Source organism: Pseudorasbora parva, chromosome 13 (assembly GCF_024679245.1).
Source record: "Pseudorasbora parva isolate DD20220531a chromosome 13, ASM2467924v1, whole genome shotgun sequence".
In the NCBI taxonomy this organism is placed as follows: Eukaryota; Metazoa; Chordata; class Actinopteri; order Cypriniformes; family Gobionidae; genus Pseudorasbora; species Pseudorasbora parva.
This window is the reverse complement of record NC_090184.1, coordinates 8656055-8677938: the sequence shown is the minus strand read 5'-3', so window position 1 is coordinate 8677938 and position 21884 is coordinate 8656055. Positions and strand designations below refer to the sequence as shown.

The 21884-nt window shown below is 42.7% G+C and overlaps 1 protein-coding gene across 4 annotated transcripts in view; it reads right to left on the bottom strand.

Moving 5' to 3' along the window:
• aak1a (AP2 associated kinase 1a) overlaps positions 1–21884 on the bottom strand; it is a 112559-nt gene that overhangs the window by 44249 nt on the left and 46426 nt on the right. For all 4 annotated transcript variants that reach the window (XM_067413091.1, XM_067413092.1, XM_067413094.1 and 1 more), the window contains exons 4-10: positions 19362–19504; positions 16805–16926; positions 16647–16728; positions 16352–16484; positions 15388–15491; positions 13465–13544; positions 4840–4997 (exon numbers count right to left, since the gene is read on the bottom strand). In XM_067413091.1, the coding sequence (XP_067269192.1) occupies positions 4840–4997; positions 13465–13544; positions 15388–15491; positions 16352–16484; positions 16647–16728; positions 16805–16926; positions 19362–19504 (822 nt within the window). The remainder of the gene's footprint in view (positions 1–4839; positions 4998–13464; positions 13545–15387; positions 15492–16351; positions 16485–16646; positions 16729–16804; positions 16927–19361; positions 19505–21884) is intronic.

Genomic DNA, 21884 nt, shown 5'->3' with positions numbered 1-21884 from the left:
ACCTAAAAAATGCAAAAAAAAATGTATTCTGTCTGATCTGGGCCTTACTCTGCCTTCTCCGGTGTTTATGTGATAAGGAATTACAATTAATACAAGTATAAGACACCTGTTTTATTCAGATTTTTAGAAACCAGGCAATCACTTACATTATTATTCTAAAGTTTGGGGTTGGTAAAACAAATTTGTATTTATTTATTTTTTAATAAGTGTCTTGTGGCCGCCAAGGTGCCATGAATTTGATGAAAAATACAGTAAAAACTTAGAAATATTAAAAATAATTGTTTTCTATTTTAATATATTTATTGATGATGATTTCCAATGTAATTGATGATGATTTGCTGCTCAAAAAACATGTCTTATTATTATCAACAGTGTTGGGGAAACACATTAGTTATGTAATAAGATTATTTTTCCGAGTAACTTAAAGTATGCATTACTTTTAAAATGGCAAGTTACTTTACTTTACAAGTTATTTTCACATGTATTGCCTGACAGCTCTCCTGTCCCCATGTTGAGAGAAATCACGAGTAAGTGTAGAGGAGTTGTGTGAATTTGATGGTTATTGTAGTTCAAGATTTCTCAAAATGAATAAAAAAAGGTAAAATGCAAAGTCAGAATATTACACAAACCTGCAATAATTAAATATTGTAAATAATGTAAAATAACAAAATGTACGTATTACCCAGTCTTTGCTGTTGATCTTCAATGTTCCTATTCGACCATACTTATAAGCAAAAATGACTTTAGATCAACGTCACATTTATGTTTCATTTTGTTTTTATTGCCGAAGAAAGAGCGTTGAACTTTCTTTTCTTGCATCCCATTTCCAAATGGTAGCAAAGCTTAAGGTTTTGTTTGAGCTGCGCCCTCTACTGTACAGGTTTGAAAGGGCTTTTTTATTATTATTAAAAAACAAAAAAGCCCAGCCCAGGTAAGAAAAAATAATGCACAAGTAATGTAACCCATTACTTTCCAAAAAAAGTAACACAATTGGTTATGTTTTTATAAAGTAACACAATATTGTAACATTACTTTTAAAATTAACTTTCCCCAACCCTGATAATCAATGTTGAAAACAGTTGTGGTGCAGTTTTTATGAAAACTGATATCATTTTTTAGGATTGTTTGATAAATCAAATTTATAGCATTTATTTGAAACTGATATTTTTGGGAATATTATCAATGACTTTACTGTTTTGGTATATTAAATTGTATGTCAATATCAGTGTTGGGGTAGTTACTCAAAAAAAGTAATTAGTTACTAGTTACTTCTGTAAATTGTAATGAGATTACTAAACTTCACTACTTATTACTTTACTTTCCCGTTTTTTTTATTAGAGTAGGCCTACATGGACAGACATCATAGCCCTATCATCCCTTAGCCTGTCAGCATAGTGTTCATTGTATAAATGTTTACAAAATGGCACGTGAAACCATATGAAAGAACAATATCCCCGTCTGCACAAAGAAATATGCCTCATGCAAAATCCACAAACAACAGGATAAAGGAGGCTATAATGGGGTCATTTTAAAATGACAACACACAAGTTTCAAAACACAGGCTTTAGGAAACATGAGAACTAAACTCTTCTCCTGAGAACAAAACCAGCTCTTTATTCGATTCATGGCACACACACACACACACACACACACACACACACACACACACACACACACACACACACACACACACACACACACACACACACACACACACACACACACACACACACACACACACACACACACACACACACACACACACACACACACACACACACACCCACACAAAGTTCAATGAAAAATATAAAAAGGTCACTGTGTTTAAGAGAGAGAATACATGTGATTTAATTATTTAAGATAAAGTTGAACACTCGCTAATTTAAAGGTGCACTATGCAACTTTCCGTCCACTGGAGGGCGCCTATTCAAAACGAAAAGTGTGAGCGCAGCATCTTGGGAGATGTGGTCTTCACCTCACAGCTGGTGGAAAATAGGACTCGGGCAGAAATCACATTCATGCATGCGGTTATTAACGTTACTGTAGTCTAAAGCAGAGCAGGACCGAGTGTTCTGGACCTGAGCACAGCTGCTGGAGCAAATACCGGGACTTTTATTATGACGGGACGGGACACAGTCGCCGGGCACCTGCACTGATCCGCTCTTCCGGTTATGATTTTGAGGTAATGCAGCTCTGTTTATCATATTAGATACATTTAAGTGTGTTGAAAATGATGTTATGACGTTACTCTGTGCGTTTACTTGTTCACACTGCTAAGAGTAAAGCGCTCCTGCCAAATAAAAGCCGAAACCGAGGGTAACGCAGATATGACGCAATTGACAGGCGACTCCCTCAAACGCAATGCTGAAACGTCCCTGTCCTTAGTTAAAATAGCAATTTTCTCACAATTTACAAATAGTTGGAAACATCTGGGATATTGTAGGAACTCAACTGAACAAAATATAACACCGGCCAAGTGGTTTCTGGATATTTTACTGCAAAAATACTACATAGTGCACCTTTAAGAATGTGTATTTACTACGTGGACAGAGCTAGAAAACAACGTAGAAGTGTTTAAAATGCAACGCCTAGTTCAGTTGAAACGCCCTCTTTGGCTTGTTGTTGATGCTGTAAACTGAATGTATGAGGCAAGCTGACTGTTTACAAAAAAAGCACTGAAATTAAAATGCGCTGTTTATCTCTTAATCAGTGTAGGGCCATTCACAGGTCACGGTTTTGCGGTTAAAATGCGTTAGGCAGGTCTAGAGATTAGATTTTTTCATCTTGAGTGCCTAAGCCGCGTCATGCACGATACTATGCAAACGTATGGAAGAGATGCAAGCGCAACAGTCAAACGGTCTGGTAATGTTTACATTAAAAACGAAAGAAAAGTAGCTCAATGGAATAAAAAAAACATCCTGCATTGTCGCATTTAATTGCCCCTCTCCACGCCATTAAGGTTGCAATCATTGCTATATTAACATGTAAGCTTCCATTCTGTTTTCTTTCCAAATTACCACTGGACCATAGAAAAGTGAAAATGTTTATCTAAAGTGAAAGTAATGTGAAGATCGCCACTGTCCCCATCTCCCCACAACAGGAGCTACGTCACTCAAATCCATCTCCATGGCAACGTTGCCCAGGCAAGCACACACGCAGCGCATGCAAAAAGCACGTAAACCGATCAAGACTTCACACACAGGGAAACACGACTTGGGTAACGCACGAAAGCGTGTTCCTATAGTCTAGTAAAGTAGTGTAGTTACCGATATTTTTAGTGTAATTCTTTCCTTTACTTCGTTACTCAAAAAAGTAATATCGTTACTGTAATTTGTTACTTTGTAACTCGTTACCCCCAACACTGGTCAATATATTGTAGATTAAAAATGAATTATAGTTTGTGTGGTTTTGTTGCTTTGTGTAGCATTTGCATTTTCAGTGATAAACTTGTGTAAGGCCGCCCAAACCGTCCCAATGGAGGCTAACGATCGGCGGGCGAAGTACGCTGCGCATTCGTCTTTTCAGCGGGGAAAAGGGGATTTTATTCCAATTCCTCGTTATCGGACTCCATTTAATGATAATTTAGAATTTAGGTTTAGAATGCCAATTGGTTATTTGGTCATTATATTTAATAGTTTAAATACACATTTAATTATTCCGTTTAACCCTTTGTTGAAATTATACCCAACCTGAATAATTCCAGAGCAAGTCAGAATCAATCAAAGTGTAACAATTTATTTACAGTCAGGTAAATGTATAAAGCCAATTACATAATCAATTCAAAGGTAATCCATATATAACATCAAATACTCTGAAGTAAAGAATGAAATATATACCTGACTTCTGAAAACTACATAATGCTGGCTATCTTGAGACATCCAACATTACGGGCTGACCGGTTTAAAGTGTCAAGCCCTGAGCTCTTTGCAACATTTCCTTAAATACCCAGAACCAGATACATACCCAGAACCATTTGAAACTCTTTCAAATGGAAACACCAGTTCACAATAGGAATTTGCATTGATCAAGTCCTGTAGACTTGATTAGAAGAGAGGCCAAATGGCTGAAAGCCACACCCACCATACACCAAGGAAAGATATCTTTAAACCCTTAAAACATTGGTTATCTTTTGGTTAACTTCTGTGAGGATGAGATATTTGTACCAGTCGCACTGAGACATTTCAAACGATATCAAACACATATAATACTCTATCGTGTGGATTGACATTGTAATATAGAGATTCTGGATGCATTTTCAGTGATCTCAGCATGAGAGAGGGAATGAATTGGGGGAGAGGGAGTCAATAGGGAAAGATGTAGATTAGCTGATAGTGAGGTGAGACTTGCGTCTCCATTGGTGTGTGAGGGACAGTTCAGATGTTAATTTCCTTTATTTTCTCAGAGAGTCCTTGTTCTTCATTCAGACATTTCGGCATATACTAGTTTTTTATACTAGTCTTACAGTTGATATAAATGAAATTTCATCCTAAATTAAGACATGGTGTATTAAGCATATTCAATGAAACGTGTAAGAAGTGAAATGACAGCTCAGTAGAATTCAGTATGTCAGGGGCTCAATAGCTCAGGCTCATTAGGTTTTAAAAGCTCTCTCTGATAACACACTGATTGAACCAGTGGGAATACTAGAGCCGTGTGTGTCAGCCAAAGACACGTCGGTCAATATAACTGGTGAAGTGTCGTCAGGGGAAGGTTGTAAAAGTGAGGGAGCGAACATGAAGAGGGCATGTAGAGGATTTAAGCTACATGAACAGGTTTGTTCAGAGGATGACGCCTAGATAGGGTTTGAATTTGGAAGAAGGAGAATAAATGAACACTCACTGATTGGCTGGCTGGGTCCTGCAGGTGCATTGGCTCTTTTGCGAGGAGTGAGTGCTGGTTGGATGGGCAGGATGCCTGCAATTGCTTGAGCTTGGCCAGCCTTGGGACGTTGCCGTGGCGCTATGGATGTCTCAAGAGTGGGGACTGGATCAGTGAGCCTGAATGACAAAAAAATGTTCAAGTCAAGAACTACCACAATATAACAGAGTTCTGCAATCAAAACCTGGAAAATTAATATGCCAAAGGTTCCCTTAAGATTTTCCTAAGGGATTTTATAATGGGATTTTCAGTTTATGAGCAAGTTTATTGGTAAACATACCTTGATGATACGTGAACATTTTGTTCTATAACATAAACTGCACACACCCATATTGAAAACAATTTTATTTAAAAAAAACATGCACTATATTGCCAAAAGTATTGGGACACCCCTCCAAATTATTGAATTCGGGTGTTCCAATTTCATTCATGGTCACAGGTATATAAAAATCAAGCACTAGGCATGCAGACACTTCTACAAACATTTGTGAAAGAATGGGTCCCTCTCCGGAGCTCAGTGAATTCAAAGTGGTACTGAGATAGGTTGCCATAAGGTTGCGAAAAGTCCATTTGTGAAATTTCCTCACTACTAAATACTAAATATTCCACGGTCAACTGTTAGTGGTATTATAACAAAGTGGAAGCAATTGAGAACAACAGCAACTCAGCCACAAATTGGTACGCCACGTAAAATCAGAGCAAGGGCATACAGGCACACAGTAGGCAGAAGTCGCCAACAACTTTAATGCCAAGTCAACAGCTACAGACCTCCTGTGTGCCCTTCAGTGCGTAGAGAGCTTCATGAAATGGGTTTCCATGGCCGAGCAGCTGCATCCAAGCCTAACATTACCAAATGCAATGCAAAGCGTTGGATGCAGTGGTGTAAAGCAGCCGCCACTGGACTCTAGAGCAGTGCAGAAGTGTTCTCTGGAGTTACGAATAACGCTTCTCTGTCTGGCAATCCAATGGACGAGTCTGTGTTTGACGGTTGCCAGGAGAACGGTACTTGCCTGACTGCATTGTGCCATGTGTAATGTTTGGTGGAGGGGGGATTGGATTGTGGGGTTGTTTTTCAGGGGTTGGGATTGGCTCCTTAGTACCAGTGAAAGGAACTTTTATTGCTTCAGCATACCAAGACATTTTGGACAATTTCATACTCCCAACTTTGTGGGGAAAGTTTGGGGATGGCCCCTTCCTGTTCCAACATGACTGCGCACCAGGGCACAAAGCGTCGGTCCATAAAGACATGGATGAGTGAGTTTGGTGTGGAGGAACTTGACTAGCCTGCACAGAGTCCTGACCTCAACCCCGATAGATCAGCTTTGGGATGAATTAGAGCAGAGACTGCGAGCCAGGCCCTCATATCCAACATCAGTGCCTGACCTCACAAATGCGCTTCTAGAAGAATGGTCAAAAATTACCATAAACACACTCCTAAACCTGGTGGAAAGCCTTCCCAGAAGAGCTGAAGCTGTTATAGCTGCAAAGGGTCAGCAAACTCAATATTAAACCCTACAGATTAAAAATGGGATGTCATTTAAATTCATTTGCATGTAAAGACAGGCGTCCCAAAACTTTTGGCAATATAGGGTGCTTTCACACCTGCCTCATTTAGTTCGGTTGAATCGTACTAGAGTTCGTTTCCCTCTTTGGTGCGGTTCGTTTGGTCAGGTCTGAAAGCAGCAATCGCACTCGGGTGCGCACCAAAAGCGGACCAAACAAGAGTACCGAGACCTCCTTGAAGAGGTGGTCTCGGTACGCTTTCAAACGAACTCTGGAGCGGTTCGTTTGTGGTGAGAACGTGATCCGACCTCGAACTGAACCAACGGCAAAAGTACTGATCATTTTTGGACTACACCAGCTACCGTAGTTAGCTGCGCTGACATTGTGTGCATGACATTATTACCTGAAAGATCGTTGGAAATATTTTCGGGAAGATGAGCATGTCAGTTAAGAATAATTAATGCACACCGCTTGAAGTGACGAGTGATGCGCACTCGCCGTCTGCAGTGCATTAGAATGTTGTTTTCACGTCGCATCCACGCTTCATTAGGCCTGTAGAAATCTATTGTTTGCATACTGTGGTAAATACACACAGCGTAGTAGATAATGGCCAGGGACAAAACTGCCTGCGTTTTGGTTCGTTTCAACTGGTTCGGACCAAAGCAATCAGTGTGGTGTGAAAAGGAACTAAAAAAGCTAAAAAATGCAACAATGTATAATTATTTGCCCTTGGTTTCGGACCAAATGAACCGAACTAGAGATGTGAAAGCACCCATAGTGTATGTGGCAAGCTGGACGAGCGAGAGACGAAAGAGCGTCACCTGCGAGGCACACCGGTCTTCTCGTGAGGGAGCTCGCCGGCATATAAGGATAAGCGACACCAGTGTAGGACGAGAGAGGACCAGGCCTGGACTTTATGTTATGTTTTGTTTATGTTTTATTATATGTGTGTGTGGCAGTCGTCCGTGAGGGGCCTGCCACACACAATAAGGGTTGTTTATTTATTTATTTGGTTAAAGTCTTTAAACATTTGCCGGTTCCCGCCTCCTTCTTCCCCTATGAACAAACTACATTACAGTGTATGTTTCTAATAAGTGACTAAATAAGATTGTTTGGGGTGTGAGTGCATGCAGTTTATATTGTAGAACAAAACTTTCAAGTATCGTCAAGTTATGTTTACCACAGAACGTCTCTGGTTACTCAACGTAACCTTAGTTCCCTGAGAGGAGGGAACGAGACATTACGTATGGGGAAACCCTTTTCCTCGAAATGCTGAAGCCTGATTGAATCACTCTATTGCTTTGCAATAGCCAATGGCGTCCTGGCAATCGCCTGATTGGCTGGCCCAGCCACTATAAAAGCGATGTCAGGCGCCAAAAAACCTCAGAATCTTTCGACTGAACGAGAGCTATTGAGGCAATGAGGAGGCGTTTCACACGGCAGTTTACGTAATGTCTCGTTCCCTCCTCTCAGGGAACTAAGGTTACGTTGAGTAACCAGAGACGTTCCCTTATCGAGTCGGTTCCTCGACATTACGTATGGGGAACGTATAAAACCCCGCCGTGTGAAAAGAAAATAGAGTCGGCCCGGTACAACAGAGCCAATGGCGCTTTCGGCTGTAACCACTGGTATCAGCGCGTTCGCCCCTCCCCCTTCAGGTCAGGTATCGGACCTGGTTGAAAACCCTGGCAGAGAGCCAACTCTGCGTTGACACTGTCAGCGTCTCCCTTGTATACAGTCGAACTACGTTGGACTAGTGAATTACAGGGGGTGAATAAGGCAACAAGATGTTGGTGCTCGAATATATAGCCGGCGTGGATAAGCGGGCATAGATAATGGGGATAACACTGAAAATGTGGTTATGACTTAAAGGCGCTATAGAGTTAACTTGACTCTGTATTGTCCCGTGCTGCTTAGACGACCTAGTTGAAACCACGTCTGAAACACGCGCTGGGTTGGGGCGTGTCTTCAGGTGACTCAGTCGTCCAATGGCTGTTCAGCCTTCTCCTCCTGCACTGACAGAACGTGTGGTGCAAACGAGGGAATATCTAAGTTATAAAATTTCGCAAAAGTGTTGTGAGATGACCAGCCTGCCGCAAGGCAAATGTCTTGAATAGACATACCTTTAGCCCAGGCCCATGAAGATGCCAGACTCCTAGTAGAGTGGGCATGCACTCCTATCGGGCAGTCAAGTCCCTGGGAATGATAAGCTAGGCGCACAGCCTCCACAATCCAGTGCGACAGTCTCTGCTTCGACAGCGGGCCACCTTTCCTGGCGCCAGCGTAGCAGACGAAGAGCTGTTCTGAACTTCGAATCTGACTAGTTCTGTCTACATAAGCACGCAGCGCACGCACGGGGCACAAGGCGCACTTCTGTGACGCTGAATCTGAGGTTGGCTCTGTGGAACAAAAAGCTTGTATCGTGACAACCTGGGCCCTGAACGGGGTTGAGAGCACTTTAGGCGTGTAGCCGTGTCTGGGCGTGAGTCTGACCATACAATCGTCTGGACCAAACTGCATACAAGCATTACTAACTGAGAGGGCATGTAGATCACCTACCCGCTTCCCACACGCCAGCGCGAGCAGCAGCGCCGTCTTAAATGAGAGCACTTTCAGTTTGATAGACTCAGCTGGTTCGAACGGTGTGTCAGATAGCGCTCTGAGCACTAAGGCTAGGTCCCATACTGGCATTTGGCGAGGGCGGGGGGGATTCAGTCGCCTCGCTCCCCGAAGAAAGCTCGTTATTAAGGGGTGTTTACCCACTGAACGGCCATCCAGTATACTATGAGAGGCTGCGATAGCGGCCACATAGACCTTCAACGTAGAGGGAGAGCTGCCATTATCCAGACGTTCCTGTAGGAAGGTTAAAACTACGGGAATAGCACAAACCACAGGGTCTTCATTTTTGCTATCACACCAGTGCGCAAACACTCCCCATTTCAGTGCGTATAAGCGCCTCGTTGGCGGTGCTCTGGACTCTGCTAGCGTGAGCCAGACTCGGTGTGAAGCATCCAACTGGTTCACTCCACACTGATTTTCCACACGTGTAGGTCCCACAATTCCGGCCTGGGGTGCCATATGGAGCCCCTCGCCTGGGACAACAGATCCCTCCTCAGTGGAATTCGCCACGGAGGAGTTGACGACATGTTCATCAGCTCCGGGAACCACGGTTGGTTGGGCCACTTTGGCGCTACCAAAAGCAGAGCGTCCCTCTCCTCCCTGATCTTTTGCAGCACTAGCGGCATTATTTTGACTGGGGGGAACGCGTATTTCTGACCCGTGGGCCAACGGCTCGACAGCGCGTCCCCTTTCAGGGGAGCGGTCGTCAGCGAGAAGTATAGAGGGCAGTGAGTGTTCTCTTCCGACGCAAAGAGGTCTATTTCCGCTTCGCCAAAGATGCTCCAGATCATCTTTACTGTTTGGGGATGCAGTCTCCACTCCCCATGAACAATGCCCTCCCTGGACAGCATGTCGGCTCCGCGGTTCAAGCTGCCCGGTATATGTACTGCCCGGATCGAGAGAAGTGCCCGATCCGTCCACAACAGCAGGCGTCTCGCCAAGCCGTGTAGGGCGCGGGAGCGCATTCCTCCCTGGCGATTGATATACGCGATCACCGCCGTGTTGTCTGTTCTGATCAGAACATGACGGTCCTTCAGAAACGGAAGAAAAACCTGCAGCGCCAGACGAACAGCCTCCATCTCCAAGCAGTTTATATGCCAGCGCTTTTGGTCTCCCGTCCACGTACCGAACGCTGGTCTGCCATCGCAGAGGGCTCCCCAGCCTGACAGCAATGCGTCTGTGGTCACCACTATCCTCCTGACCACCCTGCCCATAGCAGCACCCTGTTCGAACATAGCTGTGCCGAACCAGGGCGTCAAGGTCTCGAGACATGCTCGCGTTATGACAAGGCGTTCTGTCCCTGCCCTCCACGCGTGTGATGGGGCTCTGTTCTGTAGCCAGAGCTGCAGCGGTCTCATATGCAGTAAGCCCAGCCGACAGACGGAGGCTGCAGCCGCCATTAGACCCAGTAGTCTCTGGAACGTTTTTAAAGTGACTGCCCTGTCTCGCACAAACGAGGCCAGTGTATTGTGAATGGACTGGATTCTCTGTGTCGATAAGCGCGCGATCATCGTGCGCGAGTCCAAAACCATACCCAGAAAGGTAATGGATTGGCAGGGCTGAAGCGTGCTCTTCTGCATGTTCACAGACAAACCTAGGCGCGCTAAATGAGCGAGGAGCATCTGTTTGTGTTCCTCGAGCACACTTTTCGATTGAGCAAGGATCAGCCAGTCGTCGAGATAGTTTAGCACGCGCATTCCACTGAGTCTCAGGGGAGAAAGCGCCGCATTCATGCACATCGTAAATGTACGGGGGGCCAGTGCTAGGCCGAAGGGTAACACTTTGAACTGGAATGCAACACCTTCGAACGCAAATCGCAGAAAACGCCTGTGATGAGGGGCTACCTGGATGTGAAAATAAGCGTCTTTCAGATCCACCGCAATGAAATGATCCCCGGGCTGAATGTGCGCCAGGATTTGCTTCACTGTAATCATTTTGAACGATCGTTTCGCGAGCGCTTTGTTCAGCGGTCTTAGATCTAAAATGGGGCGCATGCCCCCGTCCTTTTTCGGAACAAGGAAGTAGCGGCTGTACAGCCCGCACTCCCTCTGTTCCTCGGGTACCATCTCTATCGCTTGCTTCGCTATGAGGGAGGAGATTTCTGCCCGTAACAGTGGGGCGCTCTCTTCCGACACTTCTGTCATAATCACACCGTTGAAGCGGGGTGGTCTGCGAGCGAACTGTAGCGTGTAGCCGCGCTTTACAGTGTTGATCACCCACTCTGACGCCGCCGGTAGCTGTGCCCACGCGCTTAGGTGGTTCGACAATAGTGACGGCGGTGTTCGCTGCGGCGAGGGCGTCGTGCCAGTCGCCGGCAGAGCATCGCTGCTTACAATGACGGCAGGTGATGTGTCTGTGGTCTGACCCACGGAGACATTTAAAAACTCGGGTTGCGCCGAGCTTCCGCTCCGCCAAACATCTCCCGAGGGAGAGGTTTCGCTTATGTCGCGGACAGTAGTTAATGGAGGAAAAGAGCTCTTTTGGTGAGTCATGTAACGTTTTATTGCAACACAATACATTGTATTTGACACAACATTTGAATGCACATTGGGATTCTTTGTTGGCTGCTGAAAGAACTCTGAGCGGGAACGCGCTCTTTTGGCCGCCGGTCCGCTGTCGTGCGCGGGCCGCGCTCTTTTCCTCCTCACAGGAACATCAGGAGCGCTGCTCCTTTTTCTCCGCCTGCCGACCCTGATGATGAGGGGCCGACTTCGCCCCGAAACGGGGTTTCCTGAACTGCCTCTGACGGAGTGGCGGTTCCGGCTCGCGGCGCGGATTCCCGCCCTGGACAGGCGCGCGCCCAGCGTAACCTGCCTGACGTTGAGCCGATGACGATCTGGACCTCGCTCTGGGAAGCGCATTCGATCGTTTGGGGAGAAGATGCGGCAGCATCTTAGATTGCTTCAATGCCTCCGTGTACTTCTCTGAAAACGCCTCCACCGCGACGCCAAAGAGGCCCTGCGGGCTTACCGGCGCGTCGAGGAGTTGCTTCTTCTCCGCGTCCCGCATCTCCGTGAGTGTCAGCCACAGATGTCGATGCAGGACAACGAGGCTGCCCATGTTGCGGCCGATTCCCTGGGCCACCTTCTTAGAAGCGGCCAATCCGAGGTCCGCTGCTATGCGCAGCTTACGGACTGATTCTGGGTCCGGGCCTTCCTCGTCCAGGGACCGCAGGAGTCGCGTTTGGAAGACCTGCAGGATTGCCATCGTGTGGAGGGCAGATGCTGCATGTCCTGCTGAAATATATGCCTTTTCAGCGATGTGAGCAGTGGCTCGGCATGGCTTAGAAGGCAGTGAGGCGGCTTTCCAACCGCGGGACGGGCATAAGTGAGCCGCGACGGCGTCCTCGACGGGAGGCGGTCTGGCGTATCCTTTTTTCTCCGCCCCTTCCACTGTCGTGAGCAGTTGAGTCCCTTGAGCATGGGCCCGAGCTGAGTGAGGGGAGCGCCATGAACGAGTGAGCTCCTCGTGGAGCTCGGGAAAGAAGGGGGCGGGCCTCTGCGCGACGTCCGCCTGGTGGCTAGCGCCGAGGAAGGACCCGTCCATCCAGCGTTTGGACGGCTGTTCAGGTGCCGCCCAGTCCAGCTCCATAACCGCCACTGCCTCTGAAAGAATATTCATCAGTTCCGTATCCAGAGAGGTTGAGGTACAGCCAGCCTCTGAAGGAACTTCCGACCAGGCACCCGGATCGGAAGCACTCGTGGACATGGCGTCGTCCTCTCCGTATCCGAATGAGACCATTTCCCGCGCTTCGGCCGGAGGGCGGGAACTATCCTCAACATAGGTGAGTGGGGGTTCTGACACGCGAGGGCAACGTGGGGGATGGGCCGACGTCAAACCCCCCGCAGAGCCCCTTGAAGGGGTTACCTGCGATCTGCCGGCCCGCGGCTCGACGGCGGCGGGCTGAGGAGATGCAGGAGGCAGCGGGTCGTCGCCGCGAACGACGGCTAGCCGCGCACGAAGGATCCTGATTGGCAATTCTTCACAGGCTCGGCAATCTGATCCTTCCAATGCCGCCTCAGCATGGGCTAGGCCCAGACACAGCACACAATCCTCGTGTGCGTCCGGAAAATCGACGGGCCCGCCACACTCGCGACAAAGAGACATCTTGAAGTTAGTAATCCGCCGGAACGCAAGAGGGGATTCGCAATCCGCGTGGTCCACTCTCGTAGCGTAAATCAACGACGAAACCAGGCTCCAGGTGAAGAAGAAAGATTCTGAGGTTTTTTGGCGCCTGACATCGCTTTTATAGTGGCTGGTCCAGCCAATCAGGCGATTGCCAGGACGCCATTGGCTATTGCAAAGCAATAGAGTGATTCAATCAGGCTTCAGCATTTCGAGGAAAAGGGTTTCCCCATACGTAATGTCGAGGAACCGACTCGATAAGGGAACTTATTTCACATCATCTATATGCATCGAAAGTCTAAAAATGTACAAAAAAATCGAAATAAATGAAAGTCTCGCCTGGCTTTGTTTTGACTCTTCTTGACCACGGCTTCGCTGGCTCTGATTGGCTCTGGGAGTTTTGCTGGAATGGGTGAATTCTATTGGAATGAGAAGAATATTATTACCATCACTGTTATATTTTGTATTTGGTTTGGTTTAGTCAACATGACATGCAACTTGTTTTTTTACTTGCAAAATGCTATTTCTTAGATTTCTGTAATTCAACACAAAAACACACTGAGTGGTATTTAGGACTTTACCATATTGTGAAAAGTGGGCATCTACTAATAAACCAATAGTAAGTGACAGCAGAATGTGAATTTGGAGTTAGCCGAAAAGGAAAGGTGTTTCCGATGTGGAGAAACCTTTCCAAAGAATTCCAAATGTCAAAGATTTTTGGAATAACACAAATGTAGTTATTTTTAATTAAAACCAAAACTAAAACTACTGTTATAAGGCTGAAATGAAATATTAACATTAAATGAAAAACTTAAACTAAAACCAGAATTGTGTTAATTTATAATAAAAATGAGAAATGTTGCCTTGGTAAATAAACTGAAATAAAATCAGTTTAAAATGACTACATTTACTGAAGCTGAAAAATAAAAATAAAAATAAAGCTAAATAAAATGGCTCATTCAAATTATTATTAAATACTATAATAACTTACAATAAAACACAGATTAAATAAATAAGTTAATTAATTTACCTCAATTTAATTTGAGTTTATATTTAATTTAAGCTATATGATTATTTAATATAGTTTCCCAAGTGTTATAATTTTATTAAAGAGTTTGTGAAAATAAGTGAAGATGACATCACCAATCAAAGACAGGCATGTTGTTGGCACAAACACAAGTTAAATCAATTCACCTTTTTTTATATAGCGATTTTTACAATGCAGATTGTTTCAAAGCAGCTTCACAGTGTTAACAGTAAAATAATGCAACAGAATTCGATTCGGCTGTACAGTCGTGTTATCCAGCTCATTCTGTCTCCAACTGAACAAGCCAAAAGGTGACAAAACTCCTTCAGGGCCAGAATGGTGAAAAAAACCTTGGGAGAAACCAGGCTCAGTCGGGGTGCCAGTTCTCCTCTGGCCGACAAACAAACAGTGCAACAAATGTTTGAACATTGTATAAGTGAACATTGAACATAATGTATAAGTGTGTAATAAAGGCATGTTCATTAGCTGTGTTATTTATTTGCAGACACAGTGAGCCAAAAATCCCCATGCTGCAGAAACCTCTTTAACCGTGGTTCCCAAACCTGTCCTGGAGGACCACCAGCCCTGCACATTTTGTATGTCTCCCTCATCACACACACCCACTTCAGGTCCTGCCATCTCTACTAATGAGCTGATGAGTTGGATCAGGTGTGTCTGATGAGGAAAACATGCAAAATGTGCAATGCTAGGGGTTCTACAGGACAGGTTTGGGAACCACTGCTCTATAAAATTGGACAGGCAATCATGGTAACTTTCTTATTCTAAAATAGCTGTTTACTTTACAAGATTCTCCATGTGATTAAGAACAAAAAAGTGCTTTTTATGATCTTTTTTTAAAGCTCTTCTTATAGAGGCAACACTTTAAAATAAAACAGTTTGATAGCGGTTATTCCTATTTAACTCTAAAAAGCACTTTGCTGTGCCAATGCTAATATGTCTTTGATCATGACTAAATGCTTCCATTATGCTATCAATACTACTCAGAGTGGGAGGGACCACTGGATATGGGCCAAATGGCAGCCATGAGCGACATTCCACTTCCTCTGCTGTTACGTGCAAGCACTTACTATATCTACTGAAAGGGATGGCCATGAATTAAACATTGAATAAGTATATGCTGGAATAAAGAACAAAAAACCCTGAATGTGGCAGGAAAATAGGTGAGAAGATCAGACCAGATCATTAGGTCATTTGTCAAAATGAGCAGGTCTTACGTCAATATTCTGTACTGGGCATTCTCTCCGTGCCAGTTTAAAGGCGAAATATGACACCTGGTAGATATCTGGCCTTTCATCGGGGTCTGGCTCCAGCATGTAACCTGAGATGGGACAAATAAAACAAATTAAAACAAAAGTCTACAGATGTTACATTATGTTTCTCTTTTGTGTTCAATTTGAAGGTCACATTAAACTCGCCTTTTTTTTTTTATACTTTTAACAAAAGTTTTTTCAAAAGAACAGCATTTAGAAATCTTTTGTAACATTGTAAAGGTTTTTAATGTACATTTTAGAGAATTAAAGTATTAATTTATTTAGTGACTATGATTTTGAGATTCTTCTTTTCATACTGAGGATGATTGAGTGACTCAAACACAACTATTAAAAAAGTTTTAAACATTCACTGAAGTGCAACAAGGAGAAACAATGCATTCAGAGCTGGGGGTTAAAACTTTTTGGATTTGAAGAGCAAGGTAAATTGTAAGTGATTTGTCTTCCGAGAAACATGTAAGTATTTTCTATATATATATATATTCTACAAGCAGTTCAAGTACTTTTTCTTGCAACTGTATATTATATACAACATTTTAAAAACTATGATAATCTACACAAAGAGTGAAATAAACAAACTCCTTTAATATTTATTGTATGAAAAGTATTTACAGTCTTTCAAAAATTATGACTGACCTCAGTTGTGGTGTCTTTTCCACCAACAGTTCTGTCCCTAATAATGTTTTTATTAAAACATAAATCGTTTGTGACAGAAGATTTTTTTGACATTATTTCCAATATAAGCTGTAAATTTGCCAAACTACGCATGAAAGGAAATATTTAATTGTGTGCATTTAGGACACGCACATAAAATATTAGCTATGAAACTAGCATGGACTGTCAAAATGTTCAAATTAATCTTTCATTTAAAAAAATGAAATCATTTAACCAAATCAACAGCTGAACTTACGGATGAGACAGTGCATGTCGTGCGAGTAGCGAGAGTTATCTGGGATGGTGAAGCTGCCGTCACAGATGGCCACCTGACTCTCTCCAAACGGCAATGTAAAATAACACAACTTGTACAACAAGCAACCCAAAGCCTGAAGAAACAAACATACAAAAGTCATTGTGTTTCTGAACACTGTAAAAAAAAAAAAAAAAACATGTTTAAAAACACTATCAAAATCTTTGGTTGCTACTGAAATACACTGTATTTGTAGATACCAAAATGATTCTCTAACATTCTACACATCTTAACTTACCCATATATCTGCTTTAGTAGTGATAACCTTGCCCCCATAAAGATTCACCATTTCTGGGGCCCGGTATGAAAGAGTAGTGTACCTTTAAACACACACAGAAGTTGATGTAAATAATTAAAGCTGTGGTGTGCAATATAAACAAAGAAACTGATGCTCACTTTTTGATTTCTTCTTCTACAGCTGCCACACCTTCTGTTTGTGGATTCTGGGCGCGGTTAATGGCACTGCCAAAATCACACAACACATAATGACCTCTGTCATGCAGCAAGATGTTCTCCACCTAAAAAACACACACACACACACACACACACACACACACACACACACACACACACACACACACACACACACACACACACACACACACACACACACACACACACACACACACACACACACACACACACACACACACACACACACAAAGAGGAGACATATGCTAAGTTGTGGCTTTTTTTTTGTAAAGCTAAAAATGTAAAAGGGTACAGACATAAAAGTAAAGTTAGATATTAATTTCTAATAATAATAATAATAATAATTATTATTATTATAAATTATTATCATCCCTAAAAAGCCTAATTCTAAATTTCTAAAGGCCTCTATATTATCAAAATGATACAATCTTTTCTGAAAAACCTGTTGCATAAAATATAATTAAATAAAGTCATAAATTCATCATTGTATCACAATGAATTATATGTTTTGCCCCTGACAAAAAATATCATCTTACGAAGACATTAATTGGAGATAGTGATAACTGATACAAACCCAATTCCAAAAAAGTTGGGACACTGTACAAATTGTGAATTAAAAAGGAATGCAATCATTTACAAATCTCATAAACTTATATTTTATTCACAATTGTATATAGAAATGTATCAAATGTTGAAAGTGAGACATTTTGAAATGTCATGCCAAATATTGGCTCTTTTTGGATTTCATGAGCTACACATTCCAAAAAAGTTGGGACAGGTAGCAATAAGAGACCAAAAAAGTTAAATGTACATATGAGGAACAGCTGGAGGACAAATTTGCAACTTATTGGGTCAATTGGCAACATGATTGGATATAAAAAGAGCCTCTCGGAGTTTCAGTGTCTCTCAGAAGTCAAGATGGGCAGAGGATCACCAATTCCCCCAATGCTGCGGCGAAAAATAGTGGAGCAATATCAGAAAGGAGTTTCTCAGAGAAACATTGCAAAGAGTTTGAAGTTATCATCTACAGTGCATAATATCATCCAAAGATTCAGAGAATCTGGAACAATCTTGTCGATGAACACAATCCACCGTGCCATTCGCCGTTGCCAGCTAAAACTCTATAGGTAAAAAAGGAAGCCATATCTAAACATGATCCAGAAGTGCAGGCATTTTCTCTGGGCCAAGGCTCATTTAAAATTGACTGTGGCAAAGTGGAAAACTGTTCTGTGGTCAGACATATACAAATTTGACGTACTTTTTGAAAAACTGAGACGCCATCTCTCTGGACTAAAGACGAAAAGGCAAACCCAAGTTGTTATCAGCGCTCGGTTCAGAAGCCTGCATCTCTGATAGTATGGGGTTGCATGAGCGCGTGTGGCATTGGCAGCTTACACATCTGAAAAGGCACCAATGCTGAAAGGTATATCCAAGATCTAGAACAACATATGCTCCCATCCAGATGTCGTCTCCTTCAGGGAAGACCTTGCATTTTCCAACATGACAATGCCAGACCACATACTGAATAGAACCCATAGAAAACATTTGGCGCATCATAAAGAGGAAGATGCAACAAAGAAGACATAAGATAGTTGAGCAACTAGAAGCCTGTTTTAGACAAGAATGGGACAACATTCCTATTCCTAAAATTGAACAACTTGTCTCCTCAGTCCTCAGTCGTTTGCAGACTGTTATAAAAAGAAGAGATGATGCCACACAGTGGTAAACATGACCTTGTCCCAACATTTTTAATATATGTTGATACCATGAAATTTAAAATCAACTTATTTTTCCAGCTTAAACATTTGATATGTCATCTATGTTGTATTCTTTCTGAATAAAATATTGAAATGTAAAAACTTCCACATCACTGCATTCTGTTTTATTCACAATTTGTACAGTGTCCCAATTATTTTGGGATCGGGTTTGTATGTATATGCATTTCATCAAAGTAGTCTGTTATAAAGATCTCACTGATTTCAATTACAAGCTATAAGAAAGCTTACTTTTTGGCAATATAAATATCAGCAACTGCACCAAATTACATATGTTTGCTTAGTTTGGGCCTCTGAATAAATCTGATTTTTCTCCTTGAGTATGAACTCCATATTCTCACTATATTATATGAGCCATAAAAGCCTGTTGTATCAAATATTATACTCCTCAAAAATCACATAAGCAAATTGTATTTTATTTGAATACTTTGTCTAAAGGTTTAATAAACTGGTCCATGTAAAATAATAATAAATAAATAAATAAATAAAATCCTCACTTTTTCAAAACAATCAAATTTGAGGATTTAAAACTTCCCATCAGGTTGAAAGCAATAGCCATATATTTCTAAAATTAAACACTAGTTTCTGTATAAAAAAGAAGAGCAAAAAATACTGAAAACTTCCATAAGAAAGTCATAGGTTTGGAACAAAATGGAGGTGATTAAATAATGGCAGAATTTGAATTTTATTTGAACTATTTCTTTAAGAAGGGAATTTAATAAGAAATGTCTGGAGAGGGTTCATACTTTGAGGTCCCGGTGGATGATGGGAGATTTGCACTGATGTAGTCGAGCCACAGCTTCGCATGTGTCACAGAAGATCTGCAGCACCTCTGGCTCACTGAATCCAGTCTGTAAGCGCTGGTTCATCAGGTTCACGACCTGCCCACCTGGATTATCACACGCAGAAAAGTGTTGCATAGTCGGTCCAGAGGCCGTATTCACAAAACATCTTAAGGCTGAAAAAGTAGCTCCTAACTTACAGGTTTAAGAGAAACTCTTACAAATAATCGATGTGTCAGTCCTAACTGTAGAACTCTTAAAGAGTATTTCCCAAAGCATTTTAGCACTTAAACCAGCTCCTAAATCTATGACAAGTTATGGGTAGTTAAGAGGACATTTAAACCCAAATCACAAACAATCCTATAATGGCTGTTGCGGGCAATCCGTCTCAGTAATTTGCCCAAAAACACTGTAGGCCTACACCATTGAGGCACAGGTGATATTGCATTTCTTCATAAATGCAATAATTTATTTAAAAGATTTATAAAGTTAATTTATGTACAGGCAAAATGCATTGAATGATGGTGAATAAAACATTGCAGTCAGTTTAAAGTAATGTCATATTGTCTGCATGGATAGCTTTGTGGGCAGTTTGGGTGAGTTTGAGTTTATGTCTACTCTTCCCTGTCCCTCTCTTACGCCATTCAAGTTGTTGGGCTATTCACACAGTGCAGCATGTCCGGGGTTTACGGCAGAATGCCAGCTCACTATTGGCTGAGCACCACATGCATACGTTGTGGTGCTTGCGTGAAATGCATAGGAGAGTGGCATGAAAGAGATTGTTAAATAAAGTTGTTATTTTTGCACACAAAAAAATACTCATTTCTAATCATTTCAAGATGCTAAACCACTGGTCACAAGGACTATTTTAACAACGTCTTTACAACCTGTCTTGCTGTGTATGTAGTTTCAGAAAGCTCTGGGGGGTGAAATGCTGTTTCATGCATACTGAGCTTTTTACACTGTTAAAAACTGTGTAAAATGACTTGGATTCCCATCCTAAACAGACAAAGTTTCAAAAACTAAGTTGGACGTTTGATGGAGTATTTCTGTGTTAAAAATACTCCTTCCGGTTTCTCACAAGTTTCGGAGAGTTTTTTTCGAGTATGGCTCGACTTGGCGTTAATAGATCGGAAGGTCCTTGTATGGGCCGTACGGGCTCTTCTCCCGGAAGGGTGCGCGCGCGTGACTAGAACGAGAGAGGAAATGCACGCCCATAAACACTCAGGTGCAGATCCAGTCGATCCAGGCACCGCGCTCCACTTTATTCCTATGGGTGACTTCAACGCTTCAGCACAGCATTCCGGGAAGGCAGCGCTGCATTTGAACCGATTTGAACACAGAAATGACGGGAAGCTTCACAACATCGCTTCAGTCGCGTCGCAAAAGTGGATCTCCACCGTTCACTGCTGTCAGGACTTCACCAAATCATACCAAAAGAAGTGTGTTTTTGACGGAGCGGTCCCAGCGATAAAGGTTCGGTCCTGCTTTGGAAGCAGCCGGTGAGTAAAACTGCTTCAAATGTCTGTGCTGTTGGCTATCGTCGCGTGAGTAAACATCAGTAAACGACACGATCGCGTGCTTCGTCATTCAAATGCGCTAACGGACTCCATTGCTGTTCTATGTAAGTTATAACGTTACACTAGTCTGACGTGCAAAACCGTTTTGCTTGCTACTGCTAAGGTTTATTCGCATACAATAGTCCATAAACCGAATCATGTCCTCATAAACTGCGAGTAAAGACACACAAATGTTGACAGGCCACTAAATACAGTACATACCACAGAGACGGACGCCCTGCTGTTGCTGTTTCTCCTGTTCAATTTATTTCAGCCTCCGAATGATTATGGATCATGTATCTATTAGCTGAGCTCGATAGCCATGAGTTTCTCCACGCTTGAGGACGTCACCGCTTTGCGCGCTTGTCATTCTTTAGCTCCGCCCACTCGATACGCCTCCAGGCACTCGGTTTTTTCCGGAAAGACTCAGTACAGCCCATATTTCTTTTATAAATATAATAAAACTAAAGACTTCTCGGAGATATGAAGGATGCAATACTACTCTATAGGTACTCAAGATTGACATGAGATTGACTGAAGTGTTTCACCCCCCCTTTAAATTTCATCAAAAATATCTTCATTGATGATCTGAAGATGAAGAAGTCACTAAATTAAGCACATTTGAATTTGACAGATTTTTTTTTTTTTGTACAAGTACTCTTTACCAAGAAATGCTATTAAAAGCAGCCGAACTTAGCTTTCTGGACATGGACAGTGAAGTGGGCATTGACTGATTATGCTCTGGGACTAAATATAAAATATCTTAAACTGTGTTCCGAAGATGAACGGAGGTCTTACGGAACGACATTAGTGTGGAACGACATTAGGGTCATTAATGACATCAATTTCATTTTTAGGTGAACTAACCCTTTAATGCAGCGTCAGTTTGTATAAGAATAAAGAATCAACATATATGTATATGATATAT